The 27,947-nt window shown below is 41.1% G+C and overlaps 1 protein-coding gene across 6 annotated transcripts in view; it reads right to left on the bottom strand.

Moving 5' to 3' along the window:
- LOC133631076 (partitioning defective 3 homolog) overlaps positions 1-27,947 on the bottom strand; it is a 412,449-nt gene that overhangs the window by 150,733 nt on the left and 233,769 nt on the right. For all 6 annotated transcript variants that reach the window (XR_009821393.1, XR_009821392.1, XM_062023105.1 and 3 more), the window contains exons 14-15: positions 25,477-25,647; positions 12,510-12,660 (exon numbers count right to left, since the gene is read on the bottom strand). Coding sequence is in view for 4 of the 6 variants with exons in the window: in XM_062023105.1 (XP_061879089.1) it covers positions 12,510-12,660; positions 25,477-25,647 (322 nt within the window). In the remaining 2 variants the exon portion in view is untranslated. The remainder of the gene's footprint in view (positions 1-12,509; positions 12,661-25,476; positions 25,648-27,947) is intronic.

Here is a 27,947-nt window from a genome sequence, read left to right as displayed (position 1 = left end):
CGATGACGCTTTAAAGCAATAACATATTGGTGTGGCAGAGAGGAGGGTGAAACGCCACGGGCTAATCAGCTTATAGCGAGCGGAGTTTGGCGGCGGGCACAGTGGCGTTCCTGTGTCACAACACTATGATTAATTCAAGCTGCGCCGCCGCAAATAAAGATAAAAAACTTCCTGACTGAGGCTAGGAAAGAAAATAAGTCCGCTTTCTCTCCCGCTGAAAAGCCGGGCTTAAAGCCCCGACTGATACACACAACGCAAGACTTTGTGTTTAATCTCTACTTTCAAATTGGATGTGGGGGCATGACGGGGGAAGAAGGTGGGGACACCGGAGCAGCGCGCTCACGTTTGTCTTCGCCAAGGCTCGTCCTGCGCTCTTCTAGCAGGCTTGGAAGACTTTTATAAATGATGGACCTCCGTGTGAGAACAACCCTTGTATTCCTCATGCAAACACTGCTGTGTGGAGATGCTTTTAGAAGTGGAAAGAAAGCCTGTTTGGCCCACAGTTTTTGGATTGATGGATTGAAACTTGTATTAGTAGATTGCACAGTACAGTACATATTCCGTACAATTGACCACTAAATGGTAACACCCGAATAAGTTTTTCAACTTGTTTAAGTCGGGGTCCACGTAAATCCATTCATAATAATGGATGGGTATCAATGGATGGGTACATGACATAATCAAAAAGTACTAGGACTGGGCGTTTACCATATTTTCCAGACCATAGGGCGCAACGGATTATAAGGCGCACTGCTCTATTTAACATAACATGTAATGGTGGTTCTTTGGTCAAAATGTTGCATAGATTATGTTTTACAGACCATCTTCAAGCCGCTTTCTGACAGTCGCTTCAGGATGCGCCGTTTTGTGGGCGGTCTTATTTACGTGGCTCACCTTCGGCAGCGTCTTCTCCCCGTAATCTTTGTTGTAGCGGTGTAGCGTGCAAGGACGGGAGTGGAAGAAAGTGTCAAAAGATGGAGCTAACTGTTTTAAAGGCCTACTGAAAGCCACTACTACCGACCACGCAGTCTGATAGTTTATATATCAATGATGAAATCTTAACATTATAACACATGCCAATACGGCCGGGTTAACTTATAAAGTGACATTTTAAATTTGCCGCTAAACTTCCGGTTAGAAACGCCTCTGAGGATGACGTATGCGCGTGACGTAGACCGGCGAACACGGGTATGCCTTCCACATTGAAGCCAATACGAAAAAGCTCTGTTTTCATTTCATAATTCCACAGTATTCTGGACATCTGTGTTCGTGAATCTGTTGCAATCATGTTCATTGCATTATGGAGAAGGAAGCTGAGCAAGCAAAGAAGAAAGTTGTCGGTGCGAAATGGACGTATTTTTCGAACGTAGTCAGCAACAACAGTACACAGCCGGCGCTTCTTTGTTTACATTCCCGAAAGATGCAGTCAAGATGGAAGAACTCGGATAACAGAGACTCTAACCAGGAGGACTTTTGACTTCGATACACAGACGCCTGTAGAGAACTGGGACAACACAGACTCTTACCAGGATTACTTTGATTTGGATGACAAAGACGCAGACGTGCTACTGTGAGTATGCAGCTTTGGCTTCTAAACATTTGATCGCTTGACCGTATGTGCGCAACTTTTTTTTGCGTATGTACGTAACTTTTTTAAAATATATAAGCTTTATGAACCTTGGGTTAGGTGAACGGTCTTTTGGGCTGAGTGATTGTGTGTGTTGATCAGGTGTTTGAATTGTATTGGCGTGTTCTATGGAGCTAGGAGCTAGCATAGGAGCTAGGAGCTAGCATAACAAACACGCAGGTGTTTTTATGCAGGATTAATTTGTGGCATATTAAATATAAGCCTGGTTGTGTTGTGGCTAATAGAGTATATATATGTCTTGTGTTTATTTACTGTTGTAGTCATTCCCAGCTGAATATCAGGTACCGTGAGTATGCAGCCTTGGCTGCTAAACATTTGATAGCTTGACCGTATGTGCGCGTCACGTACGTAACTTTTTAAAAATATATAAGCTTTATGAACCTTGGGTTAGGTGAACGGTCTTTTGGGCTGAGTGATTGTGTGTGTTGATCAGGTGTTTGAATTGTATTGGCGTGTTCTATGGAGCTAGGAGCTAGCAGAGGAGCTAGGAGCTAGCATAACAAACACGCAGGTGTTTTTATGCAGGATTAATTTGTGGCATATTAAATATAAGCCTGGTTGTGTTGTGGCTAATAGAGTATATATATGTCTTGTGTTTATTTACTGTTGTAGTCATTCCCAGCTGAATATCAGGTCACCCCCGCCTCTCACAGCATCTTCCCTATCTGAATAGCTTCAACTCCCCACTAGTCCTTCACTTGCACTTTACTCATCCACAAATCTTTCATCCTCGCTCAAATTAATGGGGAAATTGTTGCTTTCTCGGTCCGAATCTCTCTCACTTCATGCGGCCATCATTGTAAACAATAGGGAACTTTGCGTATATGTTCAACTGACTACGTCACGCTACTTCCGGTAGGGGCAAGCCTTTTTTTTATCAGATACCAAAAGTTGCAATCTTTATCGTCGTTGTTCTATACTAAATCCTTTCAGCAAAAATATGGCAATATCGCGAAATGATCAAGTATGACACATAGAATAGATCTGCTATCCCCGTTAAAATAAAAAAAATTCATTTCAGTAGGCCTTTAATGACATTCTGACTTTACTTCAATCAATAATGGAGCAGCATCTCCTCATCCGCCGGAAATGTGCCCCCTGAAAAACCGTCCAACCGGAACTCTAATAACTAAAGTTCCTTTGGGTGAATAATGTAAACTCACTACACCGGTATATTTTAGCGCTTTCATGGGAGATATACATGCAAGTAAGAACTTTACTCTACTTTATATTAGAAATGGCAACAGCGGAGGATGAATGTCACATAAGAAGATAGAGAAAAAGAAGCTTATCGACTACGGCTTCGTCACGGACTACAAAGGCGGACCCGCGCAATTTTTTAGGACTTATGCAGATCCCAAATACAGATCAGCAGGTACCAGAAGGTAGGAAAAGTTGCTTTTGCATAATATTGCGAAACAAAACGCCAGATAATATGTCTTACCTTATACACACACCATAATAATACCCGTATGCTGAAGCACAGTACAATCCATCAAGCGGTGCGGCTTCATAGCTTACCAAAGTCGTAAAACATTTTGATCCATTTTTGAGCGCCTTGTGTAATGTTCTATATTTTCAATGGAACATATAGATTGTTGGTGTTGTTTACTTGAGTCATATTGCAGTCTACACGCATCTCTTATGTGTGACTGCCATCTACTGATCACACTTATCATTACACCATGTACCAAATACAATAGCTTCAAGGTCGGTAAGCAAAACTAGAGTTATTCCATACATTAGGCGCACCGGGTTAAAAGGGCACTGTCGAGTTTTGAGGGAAAAAAATAATTTTAAGTGCGCCTTATAGTCCGGAAAATACAGTATATGGTTGTGATCGTGGATTGCGATTAATTTGAGTTCGATCACGGTGATCAGCCGGTAGCATATTTCCTCGATCAAAAATGTCTGATTGATGTTTGATTGATTGATTGATTGATTGATGAAATTCTCTCGGGATAGCTTACCCTGCAGCTTAGCTACATTTAATCGAGAGTAACTAGTAGCTTAGCTTACTACATTTTCCAAGTAGCTTGGCCATCACTGGATATGCCATATACATACGACTGATTAGTATTAGTGGTTTAACATGGGTTGGTCAACATCTCAGATTTTGGTATTGAAAACTAAAACTAAGATGCATGTTACAATCAAACAGCGGGTGTGTAATAAGTACAACCCTTACAATATAAACACACTTTGTAGGACTCAACAAAAAAACAGACTGGCACATTCAAGTTAAAAAGGCTGTTTGCAATTTGTTCAGGGTTAAATGTTTCAAACCAAAAAATAAAACAAGACCACCGGCTATCTTATGTTAGCATTAGTGATCTAACAGAACATATGTTTCAAATATGGCTATATTTCTCACAGTTACTAATTATATTGAATAAAAATTGCTCATTGGTCAGGGTAATTATTGAAATTCAACGATTTGGTGCATTTGCAAACAGCTAAAATGATGCACAAAGTAAACTATAACCTGCTACCCAAGAATGTACAACAATTCTTCTCAACAAAAGAGGAGAAATATAACCTTAGAGGAAAATCTAATGTAAAACATTTGTATGCTCGTACAACACTTAAAACCTTTAGCATATCTGGATGTGGAATTAAATGATGGAATGGATTAAGTAAAGAAATCAAACAAAGCACCAATTTGATTCAGTTTAAGAGACTGTTCAAACTACAAGTGTTCACAAAGTACACAGAACAAGAATTATGATTAATATCTTGAAGCCTTTTTTTCCCCCTCCTTTTTTTATTGAGACAAAGATTATGTATTTAATATTTGTATGCTGACTATGGTATATTATTTATTTATTATTCATTGTTCACTGTTCTGTTACAGAGAACAAGGAAATTGGATAAAATTGCTATGGTATGAAAAGGGGTAGGATTAATTAATCTCTGCTTCTTCCTACTCCTTTTCGGACGCGCTGTAATGAAACAACTGGAATTATGCGATGCACTACATTGTATTGTATGCATGTTCGGAATAAACTGAAACTGAACTGAACTGAATTGAACTGAATTGTTAGCTGTGACAGAAATCTCTCATGGAGTCGCATTTCTGGTATCCCACAAAAACAGAACTCGTGTGATGGAGGATGACAAAATGTCCGTTAATCCTTGGCGTGTCGATGTGGGGACGCCCGAGGCGGGTCAGTATTATCAGGTCTGTTCTGGTTCAAGGTGACGAGCTGGCAATGCTTCACCAGAGGAGACGCTTAATCTCTCAGCTTTGAGGCCAGAGGACAGAACACGGATTGACACGTTTTGCAGTCACATGACCAAGGCTCAGTTCAGTCCAAAAAGTGCTCTTTACACCTCAAGCATGAATAAAAATGTACTTTGTCATTATTTTGGACGTCCTTAGAAGTCCTGGCTTTGTCTTAGCTACAAATACTGTCAGGAAAAGGAATCCAGCACAAACTGCAACCTCTTTTCTTCTTCTACCTCTTTATTTCTTTGGCGGAATAAAACATCTTGCTGGGCTTATCTGGCGCCCAGGCCTTTCACGCCTGCTGTGGAGCCTTTTTGCTGCTCACAGTCTGAAGTGTGAAAGAAGGGGAAAAAAAAGGTCTTTGGAGCTGAAGGACTGTGAAGAGAAGCCTGCAGCTTCTACGCCTCAAGATGGACTTTTATTCTGCAGGTCTTTCGCCTGGATGTAAGCGCCCCGCTGGTCATTTGATTTATTCAAAAGACTTTACAGCGCGGCTGCCTACAGAGCGCTCGACCTTTACATCTTGTCTTGTCTGGTTGCCGTGGCGACAATGAACAGTTGAGCTGTCGGGTGAATGTAGGTCCCGAAGGTGTCCGCTCGTTATCAGCCCTCGCTGGTTCGTCAAGCATGAGCGAGCGCAGTCGCGGCGTCACCTACTAACACTTCCTGTCAGTCGCAGCTGATGCTTGTTTTTTTGTTGACACTCACTGTGTCGGTGTCAGCCAATTTGCATGAAAGCAAAACTTGACATGATGCACCAGCTGAGCTGATGCAAAAACACACCCAAAGGCGGCGCGCAAACATGGACTTTGACTTTTTTAATCAAATAGTTTTGTTTTCTTTAATTACTACTGTTTTTATTGCAGACTTGAAAGACAGAAAAAATATTTTAGACAACAAATAACTTTTCTGCTTCTGCACTTTTTGGCCTCGATTTGTAAGAGTGATTATACCAATACCAGTGTTTTGCATGCATGCATGCACAGTCGCACACATGCATGCAAGCCCACACGGTCGCACCCGCACACGGTTGAAGCGTAGCTCTCTGTAGTGCAATTGCTCCTCTACAGTAACATACAGGGTTTACAAATACAAACCCCGTTTCCATATGAGTTGGGCAATTGTGTTAGATGTAAATATAAACGGAATACAATGATTTGCAAATCATTTTCAACCCATATTCAGTTGAATATGCTACAAAGACAACATATTTGATGTTCAAACTGATAAACATTTTTTTTTTTTGTGCAAATAATCATTAACTTTAGAATTTGATGCCAGCAACACGTGACAAAGAAATTGGGAAAGGTGGCAATAAATACTGATAAAGTTGAGGAATGCTCATCAAACACTTATTTGGAACATCCCACAGGTGAACAGGCAAATTGGGAACAGGTGGGTGCCATGATTGGGTATAAAAGTAGATTCCATGAAATGCTCAGTCATTCACAAACAAGGATGGGGCGAGGGTCACCACTTTGTCAACAAATGCGTGAGCAAATTGTTGAACAGTTTAAGAAAAACCTTTCTCAACCAGCTATTGCAAGGAATTTAGGGATTTCACCATCTACGCTCCGTAATATCATCAAAGGGTTCAGAGAATCTGGAGAAATCACTGCACGTAAGCAGCTAAGCCCGTGACCTTTGATCCCTCAGGCTGTACTGCATCAACAAGCGACATCGGTGTGTAAAGGATATCACCACATGGGCTCAGCAACACTTCAGAAACCCACTGTCAGTAACTACAGTTGGTCGCTTCATCTGTAAGTGCAAGTTAAAACTCTACTATGCAAGGCAAAAAACGTTTATCAACAACACCCAGAAACGCCGTCGGCTTCGCTGGGCCTGAGCTCATCTAAGATGGACTGATACAAAGTGGAAAAGTGTTCTGTGGTCTGACGAGTCCACATTTCAAATTGTTTTTGGAAACTGTGGACGTCGTGTCCTCCGGACCAAAGAGGAAAAGAACCATCCGGATTGTTATAGGCTGAATATTTTATATTTTTATAGTTGAAAAGCCAGCATCTGTGATGGTATGGGGGTGTATTAGTGCCCAAGACATGGGTAACTTACACATTTGTGAAGGCACCATTAATGCTGAAAGGTACATACAGGTTTTGGAGCAACATATGTTGCCATCCAAGCAAAGTTACCATGGACGCCCCTGCTTATTTCAGCAAGACAATGCCAAGCCACGTGTTACATCAACGTGGCTTCATAGTAAAAGAGTGCGGGTACTAGACTGGCCTGCCTGTAGTCCAGACCTGTCTCCCATTGAAAATGTGTGGCGCATTATGAAGCCTAAAATACCACAACGGAGACCCCCGGACTGTTGAACAACTTAAGCTGTACATCAAGCAAGAATGGGAAAGAATTCCAGCTGAGAAGCTTCAAAAATGTGTCTCCTCAGTTCCCAAACGTTTACTGAGTGTTGTTAAAAGGAAAGGCCATGTAACACAGTGGTGAACATGCCCTTTCCCAACTACTTTGGCACGTGTTGCAGCCATCAAATTCTAAGTTAATTATTATTTGCAAAAAAAAAAAAAAAGTTTATGAGTTTGAACATCAAATATCTTGTGTTTGTAGTGCAGTCAATTGAATATGGGTTGAAAAGGATTTGCAAATCATTGTATTCCGTTTATATTTACATCTAACACAATTTCCCAACTCATATGGAAACGGGGTTTGTACATGCGCAGTGTGAGTGTGGGTGATTAGGCTAACAAACACAAAAACAAATGCACACAAACACACACACGTGCGCCATGTCGCCACCTTTATCGCAATTGCTCCTCCACAGTAACATTTCACAAACTTTCAGAACATAAAGTAACAACAAGACTCCAAATCAATGAACAAAGTTAAATGAATAGTATACTGGTATTAGTATAGTACCGCTATACTAATGAATTATATTCGGTACTATACCGCCTCTGAAAAGTACCGGTCCACCACCCCACGAACCCCCCACCCCCCGATGTCGTCACGTCGTGATGCTGGTTTAAGAGCAGACGAGCATGTTCGGCGGCACACAATCACAGAGTACTTACAAGCAGACACAGTGTGTAGACAAAAAAGGGAGAACGGACGCATTTTGGCTTAAAAACTAACGATAAAGGTGAAGTTATAACACTGAAACACCCACCGGAAGAGGTGCTTTAAGACATGGCTAGCTAGCTAGCGGCTAAAGTCCAGCCCCAGTCAGCAGTGTTGTAGCTACTTCTAAATCACAAATCCTCGCCTCCATGGCGACAAAGTAAGTTTCTTACAAGTATCATCCCTGCAGGACGAGGAATAGCTAAACATGCTTTACTACACACCGTAGCCCACCGGCATTACAATGTAAACAAACGCCATTGGTGGATCTACACCTGACATCCACTGTAATGATACCAAGTACAGGAGCGTATCTAGTCGGTACTACTATGATTACGTCGATATTTTTAGGCATCACAACATCGTCTTTCGTTTAAAAAAAATTCATATTATGTTTATAAATCCCTGGACACATGAGGACCAATGTATGATCTTGTAACGACTTGGTATCGGATTGATACCCAAATTTGTGGTATTATCCAAAACTAATGTAAAGTATCAAACAACAGAAGAATAAGTGATTATTACATTTTAACAGAAGTGTAGATAGAACATGTTAAAAGAGAAAGTAAGCAGATATTAACAGTAAATGAACAAGTAGATTAATAATTCATTTTCTACCACTTGTCCTTAATAATGTTGACAAAATAATAGAATGGAAAATGACAATATGTTACTGCATATGTCAGCAGCTAAATTAGGAGCCTTTGTTTGCTTACTTACTACTAAAAGACAAGTTGTCTTGTATGTTCACTATTATATTTAAGGACAAACTTGCAATAAGAAACATATGTTTAATGTACCGTAAGATTTTTTGTTAAAATAAAGCCAATAATGCCTTTTTTTTTGATCCCCTTTATTTAGAAAAGTACCGAAAAGTATTGAAATAATTTTGGTACCGGTACCAAAATATTGGCATCGGGACAACACCATTCAGATGTTTCACCCCCCAATAGTAAGAGTACCAAAAGGGCTGAGCGAGACAGTGCAGTGGGTTGATTGGCGGAAAGACAATGGCCCATTAAAGAAGACAATTTACAAAGCGCGTCTTTGTATTGTGATAACGAGGAAAAACAAGAATGTCAGACGTTCTGACATTGATTGAAACATTTGGGGCCTGAATTACTAAGATCCAAATGCAAACACTGAACAGCGTGTGCAAACTATAAAATACGTGTACTATTAGTGGGTGTGTTGCTGCGATTTACTTATACTGCGTGTGCACAAATAAAAAGGTGCAGACCGCCTTATTTAAATGAGGATTTTGCGTGTACTAAACGGGGCATCACTACGGAGACATTCTCATTTACTGCACATTTGTGTCATCATGCTCCTATCTGTGACGTTTTCATAAACGCAGGAGACATCTACCACTTTTTATGGGCATTTTAGAAGCAGTCCTAAGTGCATCTACAGCTATTTTTTCTCGCTGAAGGTGCATTTATTGGTGAGAGGCTGCACTTACAAAACGCATGCTTGAAGAAGTTACTTTCTTGTAAGAAATATTTTGATCATATATATTCTATGGGAAAAAAATTATGTCATTAAAAAAATACTAAAGGTCACCAAAAATGCATCAATTGAATTTGTTTGAATCAGCCACGGAAGTCCTCAGCTATAGAATTATCAAATGAATTTGCTGAATAGACCATCTAATATTTTAATTTCGGACTGTACAAAATGTTGACACACACAAACGACCAAAGATTTATCTGTCCATTGTCTGTCTGTGCAGCGCAAGCACTGATCCTTCAGCCGTGTGTGTAACTGTCAGATTGTGCGTCCTTCTCACAGGTGCTAAATAAATGCTGAATAGTGCTCGCAAAACGGCAACGATTGGTGATAAATCACGTTGCGTGTGCTAAATAATTATATTTGCATCTTCTCCCATTCTTGCAAACATTTTGATGATGACCATATATTCTGCATATTAAACAGAGACACAAAATGGATTGCATGCCTTATTCTGCTGACTTAACAGAAGCAATCTACTAGGGCTGTACAATAAAAAAAAAAAATGTAATTGCGATTTTTTTTCTCCAAAATTGCGATTGCGATTCAATTTGTGATTTTTATATTTTATATATAAAAATGCAAAAAACTAACGAGTGAAGGAAGACAACTTTAGACTGTTATTCAACGTAGTCTTGTCTCAAGGTGCCACCCATTAGAACAATGTACAATAATTTACATTAAAAAACTATTTGGCTTTATGCAGGCAGACACATAGCTTTGGTCTATATCAGGGGTCAGCAACCTTCAGCATGCAAAGAGCCATTTGAGCCCATTTCCCCCCAAATAAAACCCACCCAGGGCCGCAAATTCTGTGCGATTCCTAAAATGACGATAACACTTATAGTTTCGTTACACTTATGCTATAGAAATTATGAAATCAAAGACTTGACAAACAACGACTCACATTTTATTTCTGGGTATAACGAAGCAAATCATCAAATTATTTTGAACATTAGAAAAAAATACACCGGTCCTTCCCTTATTAATGAATTTTAAAAAATCAACTCGTTCCAATATCCTGAAAGCATACAACTGTGGCATATTTAATTTGACTAAAAAGGGAAAACAACAACTTTGTCCTCGGTGAAAGCAAATTAATCTGCCTATGAACCATTAAATGTTCTATTTTCATCAGAAATGTTGCTTTTTTTTTTATCCTTCCATTGCTAGCTTACCAGGGGTTGACCGCTAAAAACAATACAATTGCTTGGAAGCAAGAGATGACGCATAGGGGCTGTGACGTAAATTTCGATCGACAATATACTAAAATGTGTTATTTTCATATGACAAGATCCCAGAACTCTCCAAAACAGCAACTGTTAAAAATAGAATAAACTAACTAAATTAAATAAAATCAATTAAGTAGCCATTATTTGTTGATATTGTGTTTCAAAGTCAAAGGGAGCCACGGCGTCAGCATGAAAGAGCCACATGCGGCTCATATAGGCCCCTGGTCTATATCATGCTCTTTAACTGAAGAAATAATCAAAACTATACAGTGCGGTTATGTAATGAAATCATAATATATAATAATAATGCAAGTAAACATTTGAAAAAGGATATTAAAAGTACTTCTCATTACTTTACTTTATTATTATACTGTAATTGGAAAATAAATACCTGTTATCCTAAATAAAACAAATTAAAACAAAATGGACTCATTTTTGTAAGTAAAAATTTAACCTAAATAGATATTGAACATCTTAAAGTGCATTTTTTCTTCCTAGTTGGAAAAATGAGGTCGGACGTTTGATGGGCTCATATCGCCCATCCGATTTGAAGCGGAAAAACTCCCACAAGGCGACGTTCGGTTTGGTAATGTTATTTTTTCCTCCCAATTTGTGTTACTTTGTGGCACTTCCCACTGGAGAGTCGCGAGGCTCTCTGTACAGTGAAAGTGTTGGCGGCGGTGAATGACTGAATTGGCGCACATGCCTGTCACTCAAATGCTGGTGATGGCAGAGGGGAAAAAAACACAAACAAAACTCTGCCACTTTACCGCAATAATAAAACCTCTATGTTGATTTGATTTGGATTAACCGTGCAGTCCTACAATCCACTTTGCACATGTGTATTAGATCAGCTTTGCGTGCGGTATCAGGTTTGCACGTGTTTTAGTACCGTATTTTTCGGATATATTATAAATCGCTCCTGAGTATACGTCGCACCGGCCGAAAATGCATAATAAAGAATGAAAAAAACATACTGTATATACGTCGCACTCGAGTATAAGTCGCATTTTTTGGGGAAATGTATTTGATAAAACCCAACATTTGAAAGGCAATCTAAAATAAATAGAGAATTGTGAACAACAGGCTGGATAAGTGTACGTTATATGAGGCATAAATAACCAACTGAGAACGTGCCTGGTATGTTAACGTAACATATTATGGTAAGAGTCATTCAAATAACTATAACATACAGAACATGCTATACGTTTACCAAACAATCTGTCACTCGTGATCGCTAAATCCGATTAAATCTTCTTCCTCGTTGTCGCTCCTGGTATGCGCCGCTAGCGTCCTTTCTTTCTGCTGCTCGATCACCGTTTTCTGCTGCATATTTCACTACGACCAGCTTGTAATCTGCAGTATATGATTTCCTTTTCGGTGCCATTTTTGTTCAGTTTTTATAAGTTACCGCCAATGTAGAAATTATCCATTTCAATAGCTACGGCAGTAGCATGTAGCAGTTAGCATCCCATGACCCACAATGCACTTCTGCCATGACCCTACCCCGCCGAATTCTTATTGGTTGACGTGTGTGTGACGATTGCTGACATTTTGCTTCGTCTCTTCCGTGAATTAGATCAATAATATTATTAGATATTTTACAGTAATGTGTTAATGATTTCACACATAAATCGCTCCGGAGTGTAAGTCGCACCCACGGCCAAACTATGAAAAAAACGGCGACTTATAATACGAAAAATACGGTACACGGAAAACCTTTAGTAAATCATACCCTTGGTGTATAAAAAGGCGACGTTGGGGAAATATTGAGGCTGAGCGAACATCTTACCTACTGTGCGCGGCATCATGCCTTGTCGAGGCATCAAGTTGTCATCTAGGTCTTCCAGAGCGCCGTAGAGGGAGTGGGAAATGCGGCGTTCATGTTCGTCCATAGACGTGTTAGTGATCTGCTGAGGTACCAGCGGCCCGCCTGGTGCCTCCTGGGAAAAAGAAAAAGAAAGAAACATTGAACCATTTAAATGAATTGGAATCAAAACTGGACTAACAGTGGTGGCTCTTACTATGCGCTTATTTGTCCAGCAGTAATGAGTGCACACAGCTGTGCATGCTAATGCTACCTGGGTAATAAGCAGGATGACTGAGGATGGATTTGCAATCGGTTGCTAAGCCACAAGCTGTTAGCCAACTAGCATTCAGCCGCCTGAAGAGTTTAGCCTGCTAGCGTTGTGACATTTCCCTCGAGACCCATGATGAGACTCCAGTTTGCTGGACAAATTGACCATTTTGTGCTCCTGTTATCCATAAACACACATTCCTGCAATGGAAGAACGTGTGTGTGTGTGTGTGTGTGTGTGTGTGTGTGTGTGTGTGTGTGCGCTTGTCCAATGGATCATTGGTCGTATTGATTCTCTGCAGTTTGCTGCATTTACTGCCTGGACGGGGACAGTTCCAGCCTTACGGATTAGCAGCATCCTTGTCTCTACGCCGTGTAACGAGGGATAACGCCATCACCGTGAGTTACTACTGCAACACTTGACCACATTGGCAGGGATCTGAAATAGTGTATTTAGATGCCTTGCAGACATATTTGACATGGAAGTGAGCTTCAATCTGATCAGTAGCATTATGAGAACGCGACTGCTTTTTCATAAACTACACGCAGCTACTAAATGATTCCCGGGCGCGGCCACCGCTGCTGCTCACTGCTCCGCTCACCTCCCAGGGGGTGATCAAGGGTGATGGGTCAAATGCAGAGAATAATTTCGCCACACCTAGTGTGTGTGTGTGACAATCATTGGTACTTTAACTTTAACTTTCCTGCAATTACAGCTTGTTTGGAGCAACACAATCCACACGGGTATGAAAATATTGTATAAATATAGAAATATTATGAATAATAAGTAGAGATGTCCGATAATATCGGACTGCCGAAATACTATCGGCCGATAAATGCTTTAAAATGTAATATCGTAAATTATTGGTATCGGTTTCAAAATTATCAGTATCGGTTTCAAAAAGTAAAACTTATGACTTCTTAAAACGCCGCTGTGTACACGGACGTAGGGAGAAGTACAGAGCGCTAATAAACCTTAAAGGCTCTTCCTTTGCGTGCCGGCCCAGTCACATAATATCTACGGCTTTTCACACACACAAGTGAATGCAATGCATACTTGGTCAACAGCCATACAGGTCACACTGAGGGTGGACGTATAAACAACTTTAACACTGTTACAAATATGCGCCACACTGTGAACCCACACCAAACAAGAATGACAAACACATTTCGGGAGAACATCCGCACCGTAACACAACATAAACACAACAGAAGAAATACCCAGAACCCCTTGCAGCACTAACTCTTCCGGGACGCTACAATTACACGGCTGACTTACCCGTGTAAAAATTTGTCCGAGGAGGGGTACCTTTAACCAGTGGTCCCCGACTGGGGGGGGGTAGGTAGTAAAAAAAAAAAAAAAGTTTTATTTTTTTTGTCATAAAGAAATACAATCATGTGTGCTTACGGACTGTATCCCTGCAGACTGTATTGATTTATATTGATATATAATGTATATATTGTGTTTTTTATGTTGATTTATTTATTTTTTTTAAATATTTTTTTTATTTTTTATTTTTTTTAATTTCTTGTGCAGCCGTGGCCCGGTACCAATCGGTCCACGGCCCGGTACCGGGCCGCGGCCCTGTGGTTGGGGACCACTGCCTTAAACGATGGTTTAGTGTGGCTGAAACGGGGCTTAGGCCAAATAATTATTTGTTTAAGGGGTTAAACGACTTAGTGTAGACATGAATTGAGCTCAGGGACCTCCCTAGGATATCAAGGGAGAGGAGAAATGTCCAACATTGTTTATTTATTTATTTATCTATTTATGTGCCTGCTAACAATTATTGCAGGAAAAAAAAAGAAAAGTTTACATTTGCAAGATTTTCTTTTGTAATCCATCCATCCATCCATCCATTTTCTACCGCTTGTCCCTTTCGGGGTTGCGGGGGGTGCTGGAGCCTATCTTAGCTGCATTTGGGCAGAAGGCAGGGTACACCCTGGACAAGTAACCACCTTATCGCAGGGCCAACACAGATAGACAGACAACATTCACACTCACATTCACACACTAGGGCCAATTTAGTGTTGCCAATCAACCTATCCCCAGGTGCATGTCTTTGGAGGTGGAAGGAAGTACGGTTGTTTCCAATATTTTGCTCCATCTCGCCGCTGTGTGTTGCTCTTGACTTTAAATGAGGTTGTTAATGAATTTGGCCAGCTGAGGTGAAGCGCCTCAGTAATAGCGGGGGATTTGGGGCTGGTGGAGGGCGGGTGGGGGGATTTGAGCATCGACAAGCCACACTGCAGCTCGTTGCATATTCAGTCGGATAATGAAGGGGCGGGAAGGTCTGGATCCCATCGCGCGGCCGCTCCGTGTGGAGGAGGAGGAGGAGGAGGAGGAGGAGGAGGAGGAGGAGGAAGGCGCGGTCATGCTTGTGATTTATGCAATGGCAAACATTTGAGATTTGAAATTGGCTCCTCAGGAGACGAGACATGAGCGGGGAGGTAAATAAGGTGTGATTTGATTGCAGATGTCAAGTAAATGTCACAGAGCCTTTACGATGTGAGCAGTTATTGCACTCTTCCTATACGATAAAGGCAGCTGGCTAGTGAGAGGGGTTATCAACATGCACAGGGCACTGATTTCATGTAAGGGGGCGGCGGGGGGGGGGGGGGGGGGGGGGGGGGCAGATGGCGGCACAGCCCGCGGCCTTGCCTGAGGCCCTGCAGCTGAAGCGTGGACGAGCCTCTCGCCGCTCTGACACGGAGCCTTGAATATGAATTCATACATGCATTAGCAAGCAGCACAGGTGGTCCACATGCACTATTACACACACAAAAGCAGTAGGCACCTTGATGTGCGCACACACAAGTGCACAGAAAAACAAAACAGGCCTTCGGGCTGCGACTCAGCTTTCAATTACCAGACGGGCCGAGAGGGAAATCAAAATTTTGACAGAGCAGGTTGGAAGAGGAAAGCGAGGAAGCTAAAGCAGTGCCAGAGGCGGTCACGTGCACGCTCTCAAACATGTGCACGCGGGCGACAGGTCGAGGTGTCCACACAATGTAGAAACATGACATGAAAGCCATGGAGAAAGTTGTGAATTTCACTTCAAACCTGTTGAGATTTTTTCCACACTCCAACCTCCTTCTAAATGGTGACTTCAAATACACTTATATATTGCCAAAAGTATTTGGCCACCTGCCTTGACTCTGACGGAAGGGGGTGAGGGTGGAAACAGACTCCTTGGAACAAAATCGACAATCATCCGACTCTGACACAGTCCATAGTTTTAAACATTTTTCCCGTGGGTAAGAAGTTATAACTAAATTTTATTTGAAAATAAATCACAAAATACCTCTTCTGTCTGGTGTTCAATTTGAGCTCAGCTATGTGTCATCAAAAGAACTTGGGAGTGACCAGAAACTTAAATTCCCTGGAGGAACATCTGGTCGAACGCAACAATTTGGGGGCTATCGTCCGGGATGACACGCTGATGATTGACGACTTCTTGCAATCTTCTGGACAGACTCACTTGGCCAACATAATTTAAGGTAAGCAGAGCCTTTTTCTAAAATCTGCTTCCGTCAACTCACATATGAACTTGAAGTGCCATCCCATTCCTAACCCATAGGGTTCAATATAATGTCGGTCCACCATTTGCAGCTATTACAGCTTCAACTCTTCTGGGAAGGCTGTCCACAAGGTTGCGGAGTGTGTTTATAGGAATTTTCGACCATTCTTCCAAAACACATTGGTGAGGTCACACACTGATGTTGGTCGAGAAGGCCTGGCTCTCAGTCTCTGTTCTAATTCATCCCAAAGGTGTTCTATCGGGTTCAGGTCAGTCAAGTTCATCCACACCAGGCTCTGTCATCCATGTCTTTATGGACCTTGCTTTGTGCACTGGTGCAGACATGTTGGAAGAGGGAAGGGGCCCGCTCCAAACTGTTCCCACAAGGTTGGGAGCATGGAATTGTCCAAAATTAGTGAGGGGCATTTTGTACTCCCTCGTCCCAGGAAGACTGCTTTGCGGAAATCTTTTATTTATAGATTTGTATCGCTCTGGAATAACCTGCCTTGAATTCTCACCGGCATTGAAAGTAAACAGGTTTTTAAAAGAAATTAATATTTTATCTGAGTCTTTAAAATAGTTTGCTTGTTGATGATTGTGTTTGGTTTTGTATTGTGTAGTTATATTTACATGGTAATTATTATTCTGTGACTGTAAATTGTTTGCTTGTTTTTTTATTGATGCTTTTATTTTTTTCTGTCTTGTGTAGTTATAATTATATGTTTTTACTTGTAATTGTATTGAGTTTGTAGACCCCAGGAAGACTAGTGGGTTGTTGTGGCAACCAGCTAACGGGGATCCTTAATAAAAATCAAAATCAAAATGTTTTGGCATCCTGGAGCATTCAACGTTCCTTTCACTGGAACTAAAGGGCCAAGCCCAACTCCTGAAAAACAACCCCACACCATAATTCCTCCTCCACCAAATTTCAAACCGTTCTCCTGGCAACCTCCAAACCCGGACTCATCCATCAGATTGCCAGATGGCAAAGCGTGATTCATCACTCCAGAGAACGTGTCTCTACTGCTCTAGAGTCCAGTGGATTTGTTGCACAGGTGGCATCCTATGACAGTTCTACGCTGGAAATCCCTGCACTCATGAGAGCGGCCCATTCTTTCACAAATTTTTGTAGAAACAGTCTCCATGCCTAAGTGCTTGATTTTATACACCTGATTAGGACACCTGATTCTGATCATTTGGATGGGTGGCCAAATACTTTTGGCAATATAGTGTATCATAAATAACAACTGGGCACATGCCTCCTAAACTGACCAGTTAGGCCGACGTAACGGGACACTTTGCCCATTTTTTTTATATACATATCCAACTTGCCTTTGTGCCCTAAAATATGAGCCCTCCTTTAAAGCAACACTTGGCTTGACCTTAAAAAGTAAAAATTCCAGGCCTGGATATATAAATAGAGTCCTGTGTGAAACACAGAGTGGGCTTCCTTAAATTGTGACATGCAAAATTCAAAAGATGTCATGGAAATCTCATGAAGCTCGCGTACCCGACCGATTTAGAAGCAGGGCAAGAGGAAAACATCTGACAAGTTGACAATGTAGGACAGTACCCTTTGGGTCAGGAGTGTCCAAACTTTTCCACGGAGAGGATTTGATACATGTTGTACATTAAAGGGGATCTATGATGATTTTCCTTTTTTCTGATTAATGATAGTTGTTACAATGCAGGATACGAAAAAATGCCAAGGCATTAATAATCATGAGGTTCATGCATTTTGCACACAATTTTAGATGCCTCTGTTCCCTGCGTTTTGTGTTTTTCTTTATTAACAGTGGATATTTATGACCTCACACATTGGCGGACACTCTTATGTAGCCAACCTCCTCCCCCTGTGCTGTGCAGAGACTGCTGCCTGCAGACTCCCGTGTTATCCCTTCTCGTCTCATGCCCTGACGCCTGCTCGAATGACTATAAAACCAATACTTCCATGTTTGTTTGTCTACAACATTTAACACGTGGACCAGTACAATTGGATTCACCGCTAAACTCTGACTAAAAGACAGCGCCATTGCAACATTAATATGAAACAAGAGCAGGTAGGAATTACAGGACAAAATATTATTTTCATCTAATCGTGGCATGCACACAATAACACAGACATGCAGTGACATACTGTAAATGCAGCTTTACGTAGTGTGTGCCACAAAAGATGTACGTGACATACTGCATGTGATATTGTCACAGGTAAATTTAAATATCTATTCTGATACTTGACGACAAATTCTGATACTTTTGGAGAGGGTGGGGTGTGGTCTCATTTGCAATCTAAGAATGCCTTTGCAGACATACACAGAAAGTAGGTTATAAATGTGACTATGGGGAAAAAAATTACACAAAATGTACACCAAAACATATCCAATAGACTAGAGATGTCCGATAATATCGGCAGCCCGATATTATCGGCCGATAAATGCTTTAAAATGTAATATCGGAAATGATTGGTATCGGTTTCAAAAAGTAAAATGTATGACTTTTTAAAACGCAGCTGTATGGAGTGGTACACGGACGTAGGGCGAAGAACAGAGCGCCAATTAACCCTAAAGGCACTGCCTTTGCGTGCCGGCCCAAACACATAATACCTACGGCTTTTCACACAAACAAGTGAATGCCACGCATACTTGGTCAACAGCCATACAGGTCACACTGAGGGTTGCCGTATAAACAACTTTAACACTGTTACAAATATGCGCCACACTGTGAACCCACACCAAACAAGAATGCCAATCACATTTCGGGAGAACATCCGCACCGTAACACAACAGAACAAATACCCAGAACCCCTTGCAGCACTACCTCTTCCGGGACGCTACAATATACACCCCCCGCTACCCCCTACCCAAATCCCCCCCACCCCCCAACCTCGCTTACCTCAACCTCCTCCCAAATTCCAAGTTGCTGTTTTGAGGCATGTTAAAAAAAATAATGTGCTATGTTGGCATTTTTTTCCTTAACTTGAGTTGATTTATTTTGGAAAACCTTGTTACATTGTTTAATGCATCCAGTGGGGCATCAAAACAAAATTAGGCATAATAATGTGTTAATTCCACGACTGTATATGTCGGTATCGGTTGATATCGGAATCTGTAATTAAGAGTTGGACAATATCGGAATATCGGCAAAAAAGCCATTATCGGACATCTCTAATTCAAACACTTATAAATTTGCGGAAAAAATTGGATAGGGAATGTAAAAAAAGGCTAATCCACCAAAGGTTTCAAGATTCCACTGCAGTACCTCTGTAGACCCCCTGTGGATCACCCTCTGTGGAAGACCTCTGATATAGACCACAAGGAAGTGTTATATGTAGAATAAAATAACTTTAAGTTCCTTTTAATGATGTTAAAGCCAATGCAATATACTTCAGAGGGCTATATGCTAAGCTATTTGAAATTGTGTTATAGGTGACAAAGTACCGTATTTTTCGGATTATAAATCGCTCCGTAGTATAAATCGCACCGGCAGAAAATGCATAATAAAGAAGGAAAAAAACGTACATTAGTCGCACTAGAGTCGCATTTTTGGGGAAATTTATTTGATAAAATCTAACACCAAGAACAGACATTTGAAAGGCATATAACATATAGAACATGCTATACGTTTACCAAACAATCTGTCACTCCTAATTGCTAAATATAGTCCGTCCTCTGCGCTGGATGGACGCTTTTCTGCTTGCTCTCGCTTGCTCTCGCTTCTGCTTGCATTTTTTGCTACTATCTGCTGCTATTTTCTTACACAAAGAGCAACAGCTCTTGGATACTTACCAAACCAGTGGGACTATATTTTCTTTTAGATAACAGAGGCATTTTTCAATATTTTTACGACGTCCTCAACACTACGCGAGGAGGCCTACCATTCAAGATAAGCCTGAGCCCGAGCCTGTGCTACAGTGCTAAAGGTAATCAGCATAAGATGCCTCCTTTCTCTACGGAAGATTACCACAAACTGCTAAAGAAGATTTTACTGTTGGAAATAAAAATGAATCGGTTGGAAGTGAATTTAGAAGTGAATGGACAATGTGGCTACAACACCACTCTAGCACTCCTGTCGACTGAAAACACTGGACAGCACCATGCTACAACCCAGCTAACTAGCAACAATGAAGCTACGAAGAAACGGGAGGTCCCTGTAGAGGGTAATAAATCTACCAGTGAAAATCCTCCCTGGAACACACTTGGTGCAAAGCCAAAGAGAAGACCACCTCCCTGCGACAAGGGAGAATGGATATCTGGCAGGACCCAGCGCCCCGATATCTCTGATCTGACCGGCTGGCCTGCGCTACCATCTTCAGCCAGGCATACTGCGTCATCAACTCCACTGCCACGTAGGACACAGCAGCGGACAGCTGAGAAGAGGAGAACTACCAATAAACCTCCCCAGCAAGCAAGTGTCCAACTAAAGAACAGGTTTGCCCCACTGTTGATGGACAATGGATCCCCCTCTGATTGCCTGAATAACCCACCATCACCACGCAGAAGGGTAAGACCTGCTAACTTTACACCACAGAGAAAGCTAACGAGAGCTCCTGAAAATCTGATTGTGGGGGACTTTTCTGTAAAAGATATGAAAAGCAATAATAACACCAAAGTACTCTGCTTTCCGAAGGATATGGTATCTGACATGGAAAAAAGAATCCTGGAAATTGTCGCTGCACACCCAAATGTGAAAAATATCATCCTGCACATTGGTTTTAATGACATTGTAAAACAACAATCAAGAGAGCTGAAAGAGCACTTCAATAAACTCTTTGAAACAGTCAGCGCTGTGAATGCTGACGTTTTTATCAGTGGTCCTCTACCCCCAATCAGGAGAGGAGCTGAGAGATTCAGTAGACTTTACTCGCTGAATGAGTGGCTATCAAGTGCACTTCTTGCTCGTTCAATGCATTTTATTGACAATTTTAGCTTTTTCTGGGACCGCAGGCATCTTTTTAAGGCAGACGGACTTTGCCTGAATAAGATGGGAGTAAAGCTATTCATGAACAACATGTTTCACTTCCTGCATCTTGCATCTATCATCACTGCCAAGGACAAGAGACAAGAGGAGCCACCGAGGAAGGAAGACACAACACAGCCTATCAGGAACGTCGAAGGAGGACCGCCACTGCAAAAGGAGAACGTCGACCATGAGATACACCAGAGCAAAGAGGAGAGGTGTCTATCCTCCTCTACCGCCCCTCCCTCCATTCTGAATGCATGTGAAGATCCCTCCCCCACATCCCCCAAGCCATCCACGTCTCCATCTTTCTCCCTCCCTCAAGTAGACCTTTCTCCCCCCTTCTCCCCCTTGGAGTTCCGGGAGCTACCCCCACTCACGCCCCACCCTACTCAGATTTTTACCCCCCTAGATCATCGCTCACCTCCACCACCCCCTCCACGAAGGCGTGCTCCACAACCCCCCAGCCATACTTCACCTTTCTCACGCCAACCCCTTACACGCCCTCAACGTCCACCTTCAGTAGTTCGTCCCAGCTCTGACGCTGCTCACTCCCCCTCCCCCTTACGGCAAACCCCGCCTCGCCCTGACAGCAGTCCTGAATATTTCTGATACAGAAAAGGGTTCAGCAGTAGACCACATTATCAGCTGGGCCCAAGGTTGCCTACATCAAATCATGGCACCTTCTACATCCCTGTTGTGACTACCAAGAGAGTAAACATTGGGAAACTTAGCCACCCTGCTAACCTAAACAATCTCATTCCTATTATCTCCAAATCAAAGCCAACATCGAAGCCTGTCAATAACACCATCAGGATGGGTCTGCTCAATGTCAGGTCTCTGAATAGCAAATCATTTTTAGTCAATGATTTTATTAGCACTTCTAAACTTGACTTTATGTTTTTAACTGAAACATGGCTGGAACAAAATAACAGTGCAAGCATTCTGATCGAGACAGCACCCCCCAACTATAACTTCATTGATATATGTAGATCGGGGAAAAGAGGTGGAGGGGTTGCTGCTATATTTAAAAACATGTTTCAGGGGAAACAGATGTCACTCGGTGAGTTTACATCATTTGAATACCTGTGTGCTGTGTTGAAATGCTCTCCCAAAATTCTCTTGTTAATTATCTACAGGCCACCTAAATATTCTGCAAATTTTTTTGATGATTTTACTGAACTATTGTCTAGCATCTCCACTGACTTTGACTGCCTGGTTATAACTGGTGATTTTAATTTTCATATTGACGATTTAAATGACAAGGGCGCAAAAGAACTTTTTACTATTTTAGACACATTTGAACTGTCTCAACATGTGAAAGAGGCTACACATTATAAGGGACACACCCTGGACCTGATTATCACAAAAGGTCTCAATGTTTCTGATGTTCTTGTGATTGATCCTTCATTGTCTGATCATTTCTGTGTTTTCTTTAATATTTCTGTAATTCCGGACACACAAACAGAATCAAAGAATGTCAAAAAGCGGTACATAAATGAACATGCTAATGTCCTCTTTAAAAACGCCATCTCCTCACTACCACCTCTAAACCCATGTCATGCTGATGATCTTGTAAGCAACTTTAATTCCAAAATTGTGAATATCATAGATATCATTGCACCTGTTGCAGTTAAAACGATTTCTGGCAAGCAAAAGGCACCCTGGAGAAAATCTGCTGCTGTAACAGCCCAGAGAAGAGAGTGCAGGAAGGCTGAACGAATCTGGCGGAATACAAAACTTCATATTCACCATGACATCTATAAAGAGAGCCTCCAGGCCTACAATTTAGTCTTAAAAAGTGCTAGAGAAACATTCTTCTCCAATATCATAAACAGCAACACAAATAAGGCCAAAACCCTATTCACAATCGTTGACAGACTGACTAAACCCCCAACACAAATACCAGCCGAACTCCATTCCACGCAGAAATGCAATGACTTTGCATTCTTTTATACTGATAAAATTGAAGGCATCAGACGCACCATCAATATCTCAAGTAAAAAAGTTGGATCACCACCCCATTTAGGCAAAAGTAACACAGCAATGATGGCAAGCTTTAATGCCATAGACTCTAAAACTCTAGTGGAAACGGTGACAGCTCTAAAGTCATCCACCTGCTGCCTTGATGTTTTACCTACCAACTTCTTTAAGAATGTTTTTGACTGCCTATCAACAGACATCTTGCAAATAGTTAATAATTCTATTAAATCGGGCAATTTCCCGAAGGCTTTCAAAACTGCAGTCATTAAACCTCTTCTAAAAAAGCAGAGCCTAGATGCCTCTGTTATCAACAACTACAGACCAATTTCAAATCTACCATTCATAAGTAAAATAATTGAGAAAGTTGTCCTCCAACAACTAAATCACTTCTTGGCTTCTACTGGCTGCCACAACAACTTCCAGTCAGGATTTCGACCTCTTCGTAGCACAGAGACGGCCCTTCTTAAAGTTATAAATGACATCCGTCTAAACACAGACTCTGGCAAAACTTCAGTATTAATGCTTTTGGACCTCAGTGCTGCATTTGACACTGTCGACCACTCAATACTTTTGGACAGGTTGGAAAACTGGGTGGGGATCTCAGGCACAGTTTTAAGCTGGTTCAAGTCATATCTACAAGATAGGAACTATTTTGTTTCCATTGGTGACTTTGTATCAGAACCAACCAACGTAACGTGTGGAGTCCCCCAAGGTTCAATCTTGGGGCCGACTTTATTTAACATCTATATGCTCCCACTAGGACAAATCATGCAAAATAATAACATTGACCATCATTGCTATGCCGATGACACCCAAATCTATGTAGCGCTATCACCAAATGACTATCGCCCCATAGATCTTGTGTGCCAGTGCATTGAGCAAGTCAAACACTGGATGTGCCAAAATTTCCTACAACTAAATGAAGATAAAACTGAGATAATTGTTTTTGGTGCTAAAAAAGAAAGGTTTAAAGTCATCCAACACCTTCAATCACTGTCCCTGAAAACCTCAAATAAAGCCAGAAATCTTGGGGTTATTTTAGATTCTGATTTACATTTCGACAGTCACATCAAATCAGTAACAAAATCGGCCTACTATCACCTCAAAAATGTAAAAAGACTTAGAGGGCTCATGTCAGCTCAAGACTTAGAAAAACTTGTACATGCCTTTATTACCAGTAGGCTAGACTATTGTAATGGTCTCCTTGCAGGTCTTCCCAAAAAAACTGTCAGGCAGCTACAGCTTGTTCAGAACGCTGCTGCTAGAGTTCTAACAAAGACCAAAAAATGTGAGCACATTACACCAATTCTTAAATCCTTACATTGGCTCCCTGTACATCAGAGAATAGATTTCAAAATCCTCCTGCTCACATATAAATCACTACATGGTCTAGGGCCCAAGTATATCACTGATATGCTCCCACTATATACGCCCTCTAGATCACTAAGATCTTCTGAGAGCAATCTGTTAGCGGTTACCAGAGTAAAGTCAAATCAAGGGAGATCATCATTCAGTCACTATGCAACACATAGCTGGAATAAACTTCCTGAAGATGTCAGACTCTCCCCAACTCTGACTACTTTTAAAACTAGACTGAAGACTTTTATGTTCACCTTAGCTTTCAGCTAAATCTTTTAATCTTTTAACTTTTAACGTCTGCACTGTTTTTATTTTTATTTTTATTGTCTGCATTTTAATTTTGCTTTTATTTTCTTTCATTTCACTTTGTTGTCTGTGAAGCACTTTGAGTCTGCCTTGTGTATGAAAAGCGCTATACAAATAAAGTTGCCTTGCCTTGCCTAAATCCCATGAATTCTTCTTCCTCTGTGTCGCTTCTGAACCACTCTGCCAACTCCAAAGGCGTGTGTGTGTGTGTGTGACGATTGCTGATATACGCCTAGTCTCTTACGTGAATGAGATAAATAATAATATTAGATATTTTACGATAATCTGTTAATATTTTCACACATAAATCGCTCCAGAGTATAAATCACACCCCCGGCCAAACTATGAAAAAAACTGCGATTTATAATCCGAAAATACAGTAAATAGCTTCTTGTGTTATATGCAATATACCTCATTATTAAGGAATTTATTACATTTTCAGAACATGTTGAGGGCCAAAAAAAAACTAGCTGCGGGCCAAAAATGGCCCACGGGCCACACTTTGGATAGCCATACTTCCTGATCTTTTTTGGAGGTGCATTTTTCGGGTACCCTACCTCGCTGCTTTTGCTGATTCGACGTGCCACAATGAGCTGGATCATTCCGCGCTTGTTGCCTTCCGTGGACATGGACTTCCTCAACGTCTCCATTGCGTCCTGGTTGGTTTTGGCCAAGAGCGACTCCCCGTTGACGGCAATCAGCTGGTCGTTGACCCGCAGCCGCCCGTCCTGTTGGCAGACAGGAAACAACAACAACAGTATATAGATTTGTCTGTCTAGACAAGTAAAGAAAATGGTCACATCCCCTCTTTGACAACGATCTTTTAACTAATCCAGGAGTCAGCATATCCACTTTGTGGTGCTTTTAGCGCTATTATGTTGTCAACACTGCCTGTTCTCAGGAAGAACAATAAGCAATTGGCCCATTAGTATTCATAGAGGCTTTCACGCAGAAGTTTTGCTTAAGAGCTGCTGAGACACAGCTAAGTGTCCTTGTGTCACTTACCAAGTTTAACTTAAAGGTGCTATTCGTGAGTATTTTAGCTTTAAATATTGATCATCATCTTTAAACATTCAAGCCTTGTCGACAAAAAGAGTGGATCTAATTTAATGTATAGTATTTGTATTGGATGCAATACTGTTCATAAAAGGTATTGTAAAAAAAAAAAAAAAATGCTCGCTTGCGAAGACTGTATATAAAAAGTATTGTAAATAAGCATATGAGCTTGCTAACTATTTAGGAGGATTATGGGTCAAACGATTCAGAAGCATCAATGCGTTATGACACATGAGTGATATTGTGTCCATCAATTGTTGTCACTTAAAGAAAAAAAAACAAATGACCAATACGACTGTTTTCGTCATTTGACTGTGAAGCACCAAAATGTGTTTATCAAGCAGCGCTTCTGAAAGGCGAAGGGGTGGAATTAAAATAAAGGAACAATTCCAAACTGTGGGATAATTTTGATGTGATATTTTGAAAACTTGTAGCTAAGAGTCCTCATGAATAAACTAATACATTCTCTTAATAAGATGGCGTCATCCTCTTGAGAACCAGCGTCCTCTGCAGTGGACATTTATTTATCGTATAACAGTAACAAAAGGAATGTCCACTGCAGAAGGCGCATATTCTCAGCAGGATATGCTAACCAGCTGTTTTTGGGTGGTGTCGATGAGTTTAAAAGCTGTCTGATGCTTACACATTGTGCCTCTAACCTACAATAACATTAACACGGATTAAAGAGTCCCTTTTCATCTAAACCAGTGGTGTCAAACTCATTTTAGCTCAGGGTCCGCTCGGAGGAAAATCTATTCCCACATGGGCCGGACGGGTAAAATCATGGCATAATAACTTAAAAGTACAGCTACGACAGCTTCGGATTTTTTTTTTGTTTTACTTTGGCCTAAATTAGAACAAGCACATTCTGAAAAATGTACATATCAGAAAACACTTCAGGATAGTTGAAACTTCTGTGTAAAAAAATGGTGCAGTTTGATCTCAGTCTATCTACAAAGCAGTTACACTGTAAGGCACAGGGTTTGAACAAAAAACTACCGTATTTTTCGGAGTATAAGTCGCTACCGAGCATAAGTCACACCGGCCGAAAATGCAAGATAAAGAAGGAAAAAAACATATAAATCGCACTGGAGTATAAGTCGCATTTTTTGGGGAAATATATTTGATAAAACCCAACACCAAGAATAGACATTTGAAAGGCAATTTAAAATAAATAAAGAATAGGCTGAATAAGTGTACGTTATATGAGGCATAAATAACCAACTGTGAACGTGCCTGGTATGTTAACGTAACATATTATGGTAAGAGTCATTCAAATAACTATAACATATAGAACATGCTATACGTTTACCAAACAATCTGTCACTCCTAATCGCTAAATCCCATGAAATCTTATACGTCTAGTCTCTTACGTGAATGAGCTAAATAATATTATTTGATATTTTACGATAATGTGTTATTAATTTCACACATAAGTCGCTCCTGAGTATAAGCCGCACCCCCGGCCAAACTATGAAAAAAACTGCGACTTATAGTCCGAAAAATACGGTAAATAAAGCTTAAATGGGGCGGTATAGTTCGGTTGGTAGAGTGGCCGTGCCAGCAACTTGAGGTTTCCAGGTTCGATCCCCGCTTCCGCCATCCTAGTCACTGCCGTTGTGTCCTTGGGCAAGACACTTTACCCACCTGCTCCCAGTGCCACCCACAGTGGTTTAAATGTAACTTAGATATTGGGTTTCACTATGTAAAAGCGCTTTGAGTCACTAGAGAAAAGCGCTATATAAATATAATTCACTTCACTTAAATAAAAACGCTTCTATGTATCATCTACGTCATTTATCATTTCCACTGTTCACTTTAAATTTGCACAGACGACAATAATGTTCACAGAAGTATATCCCTACATGCAACGTTTTAAGTGGGGTTACCAATTGTTTATTTTACTCTTGTTTGTTTTTTTACGTTGGGTCGAGGGGGAGGAGTCGTAGCTCCAGCTGTACCGTGTACCTCT

The sequence above is a fragment of the Entelurus aequoreus genome, linkage group LG16, assembly GCF_033978785.1.
Source record: "Entelurus aequoreus isolate RoL-2023_Sb linkage group LG16, RoL_Eaeq_v1.1, whole genome shotgun sequence".
Classification (NCBI taxonomy): Eukaryota; Metazoa; Chordata; class Actinopteri; order Syngnathiformes; family Syngnathidae; genus Entelurus; species Entelurus aequoreus.
Note: the sequence above shows the minus strand (reverse complement) of the source record. Positions and strands in the feature narration are given on the sequence as shown.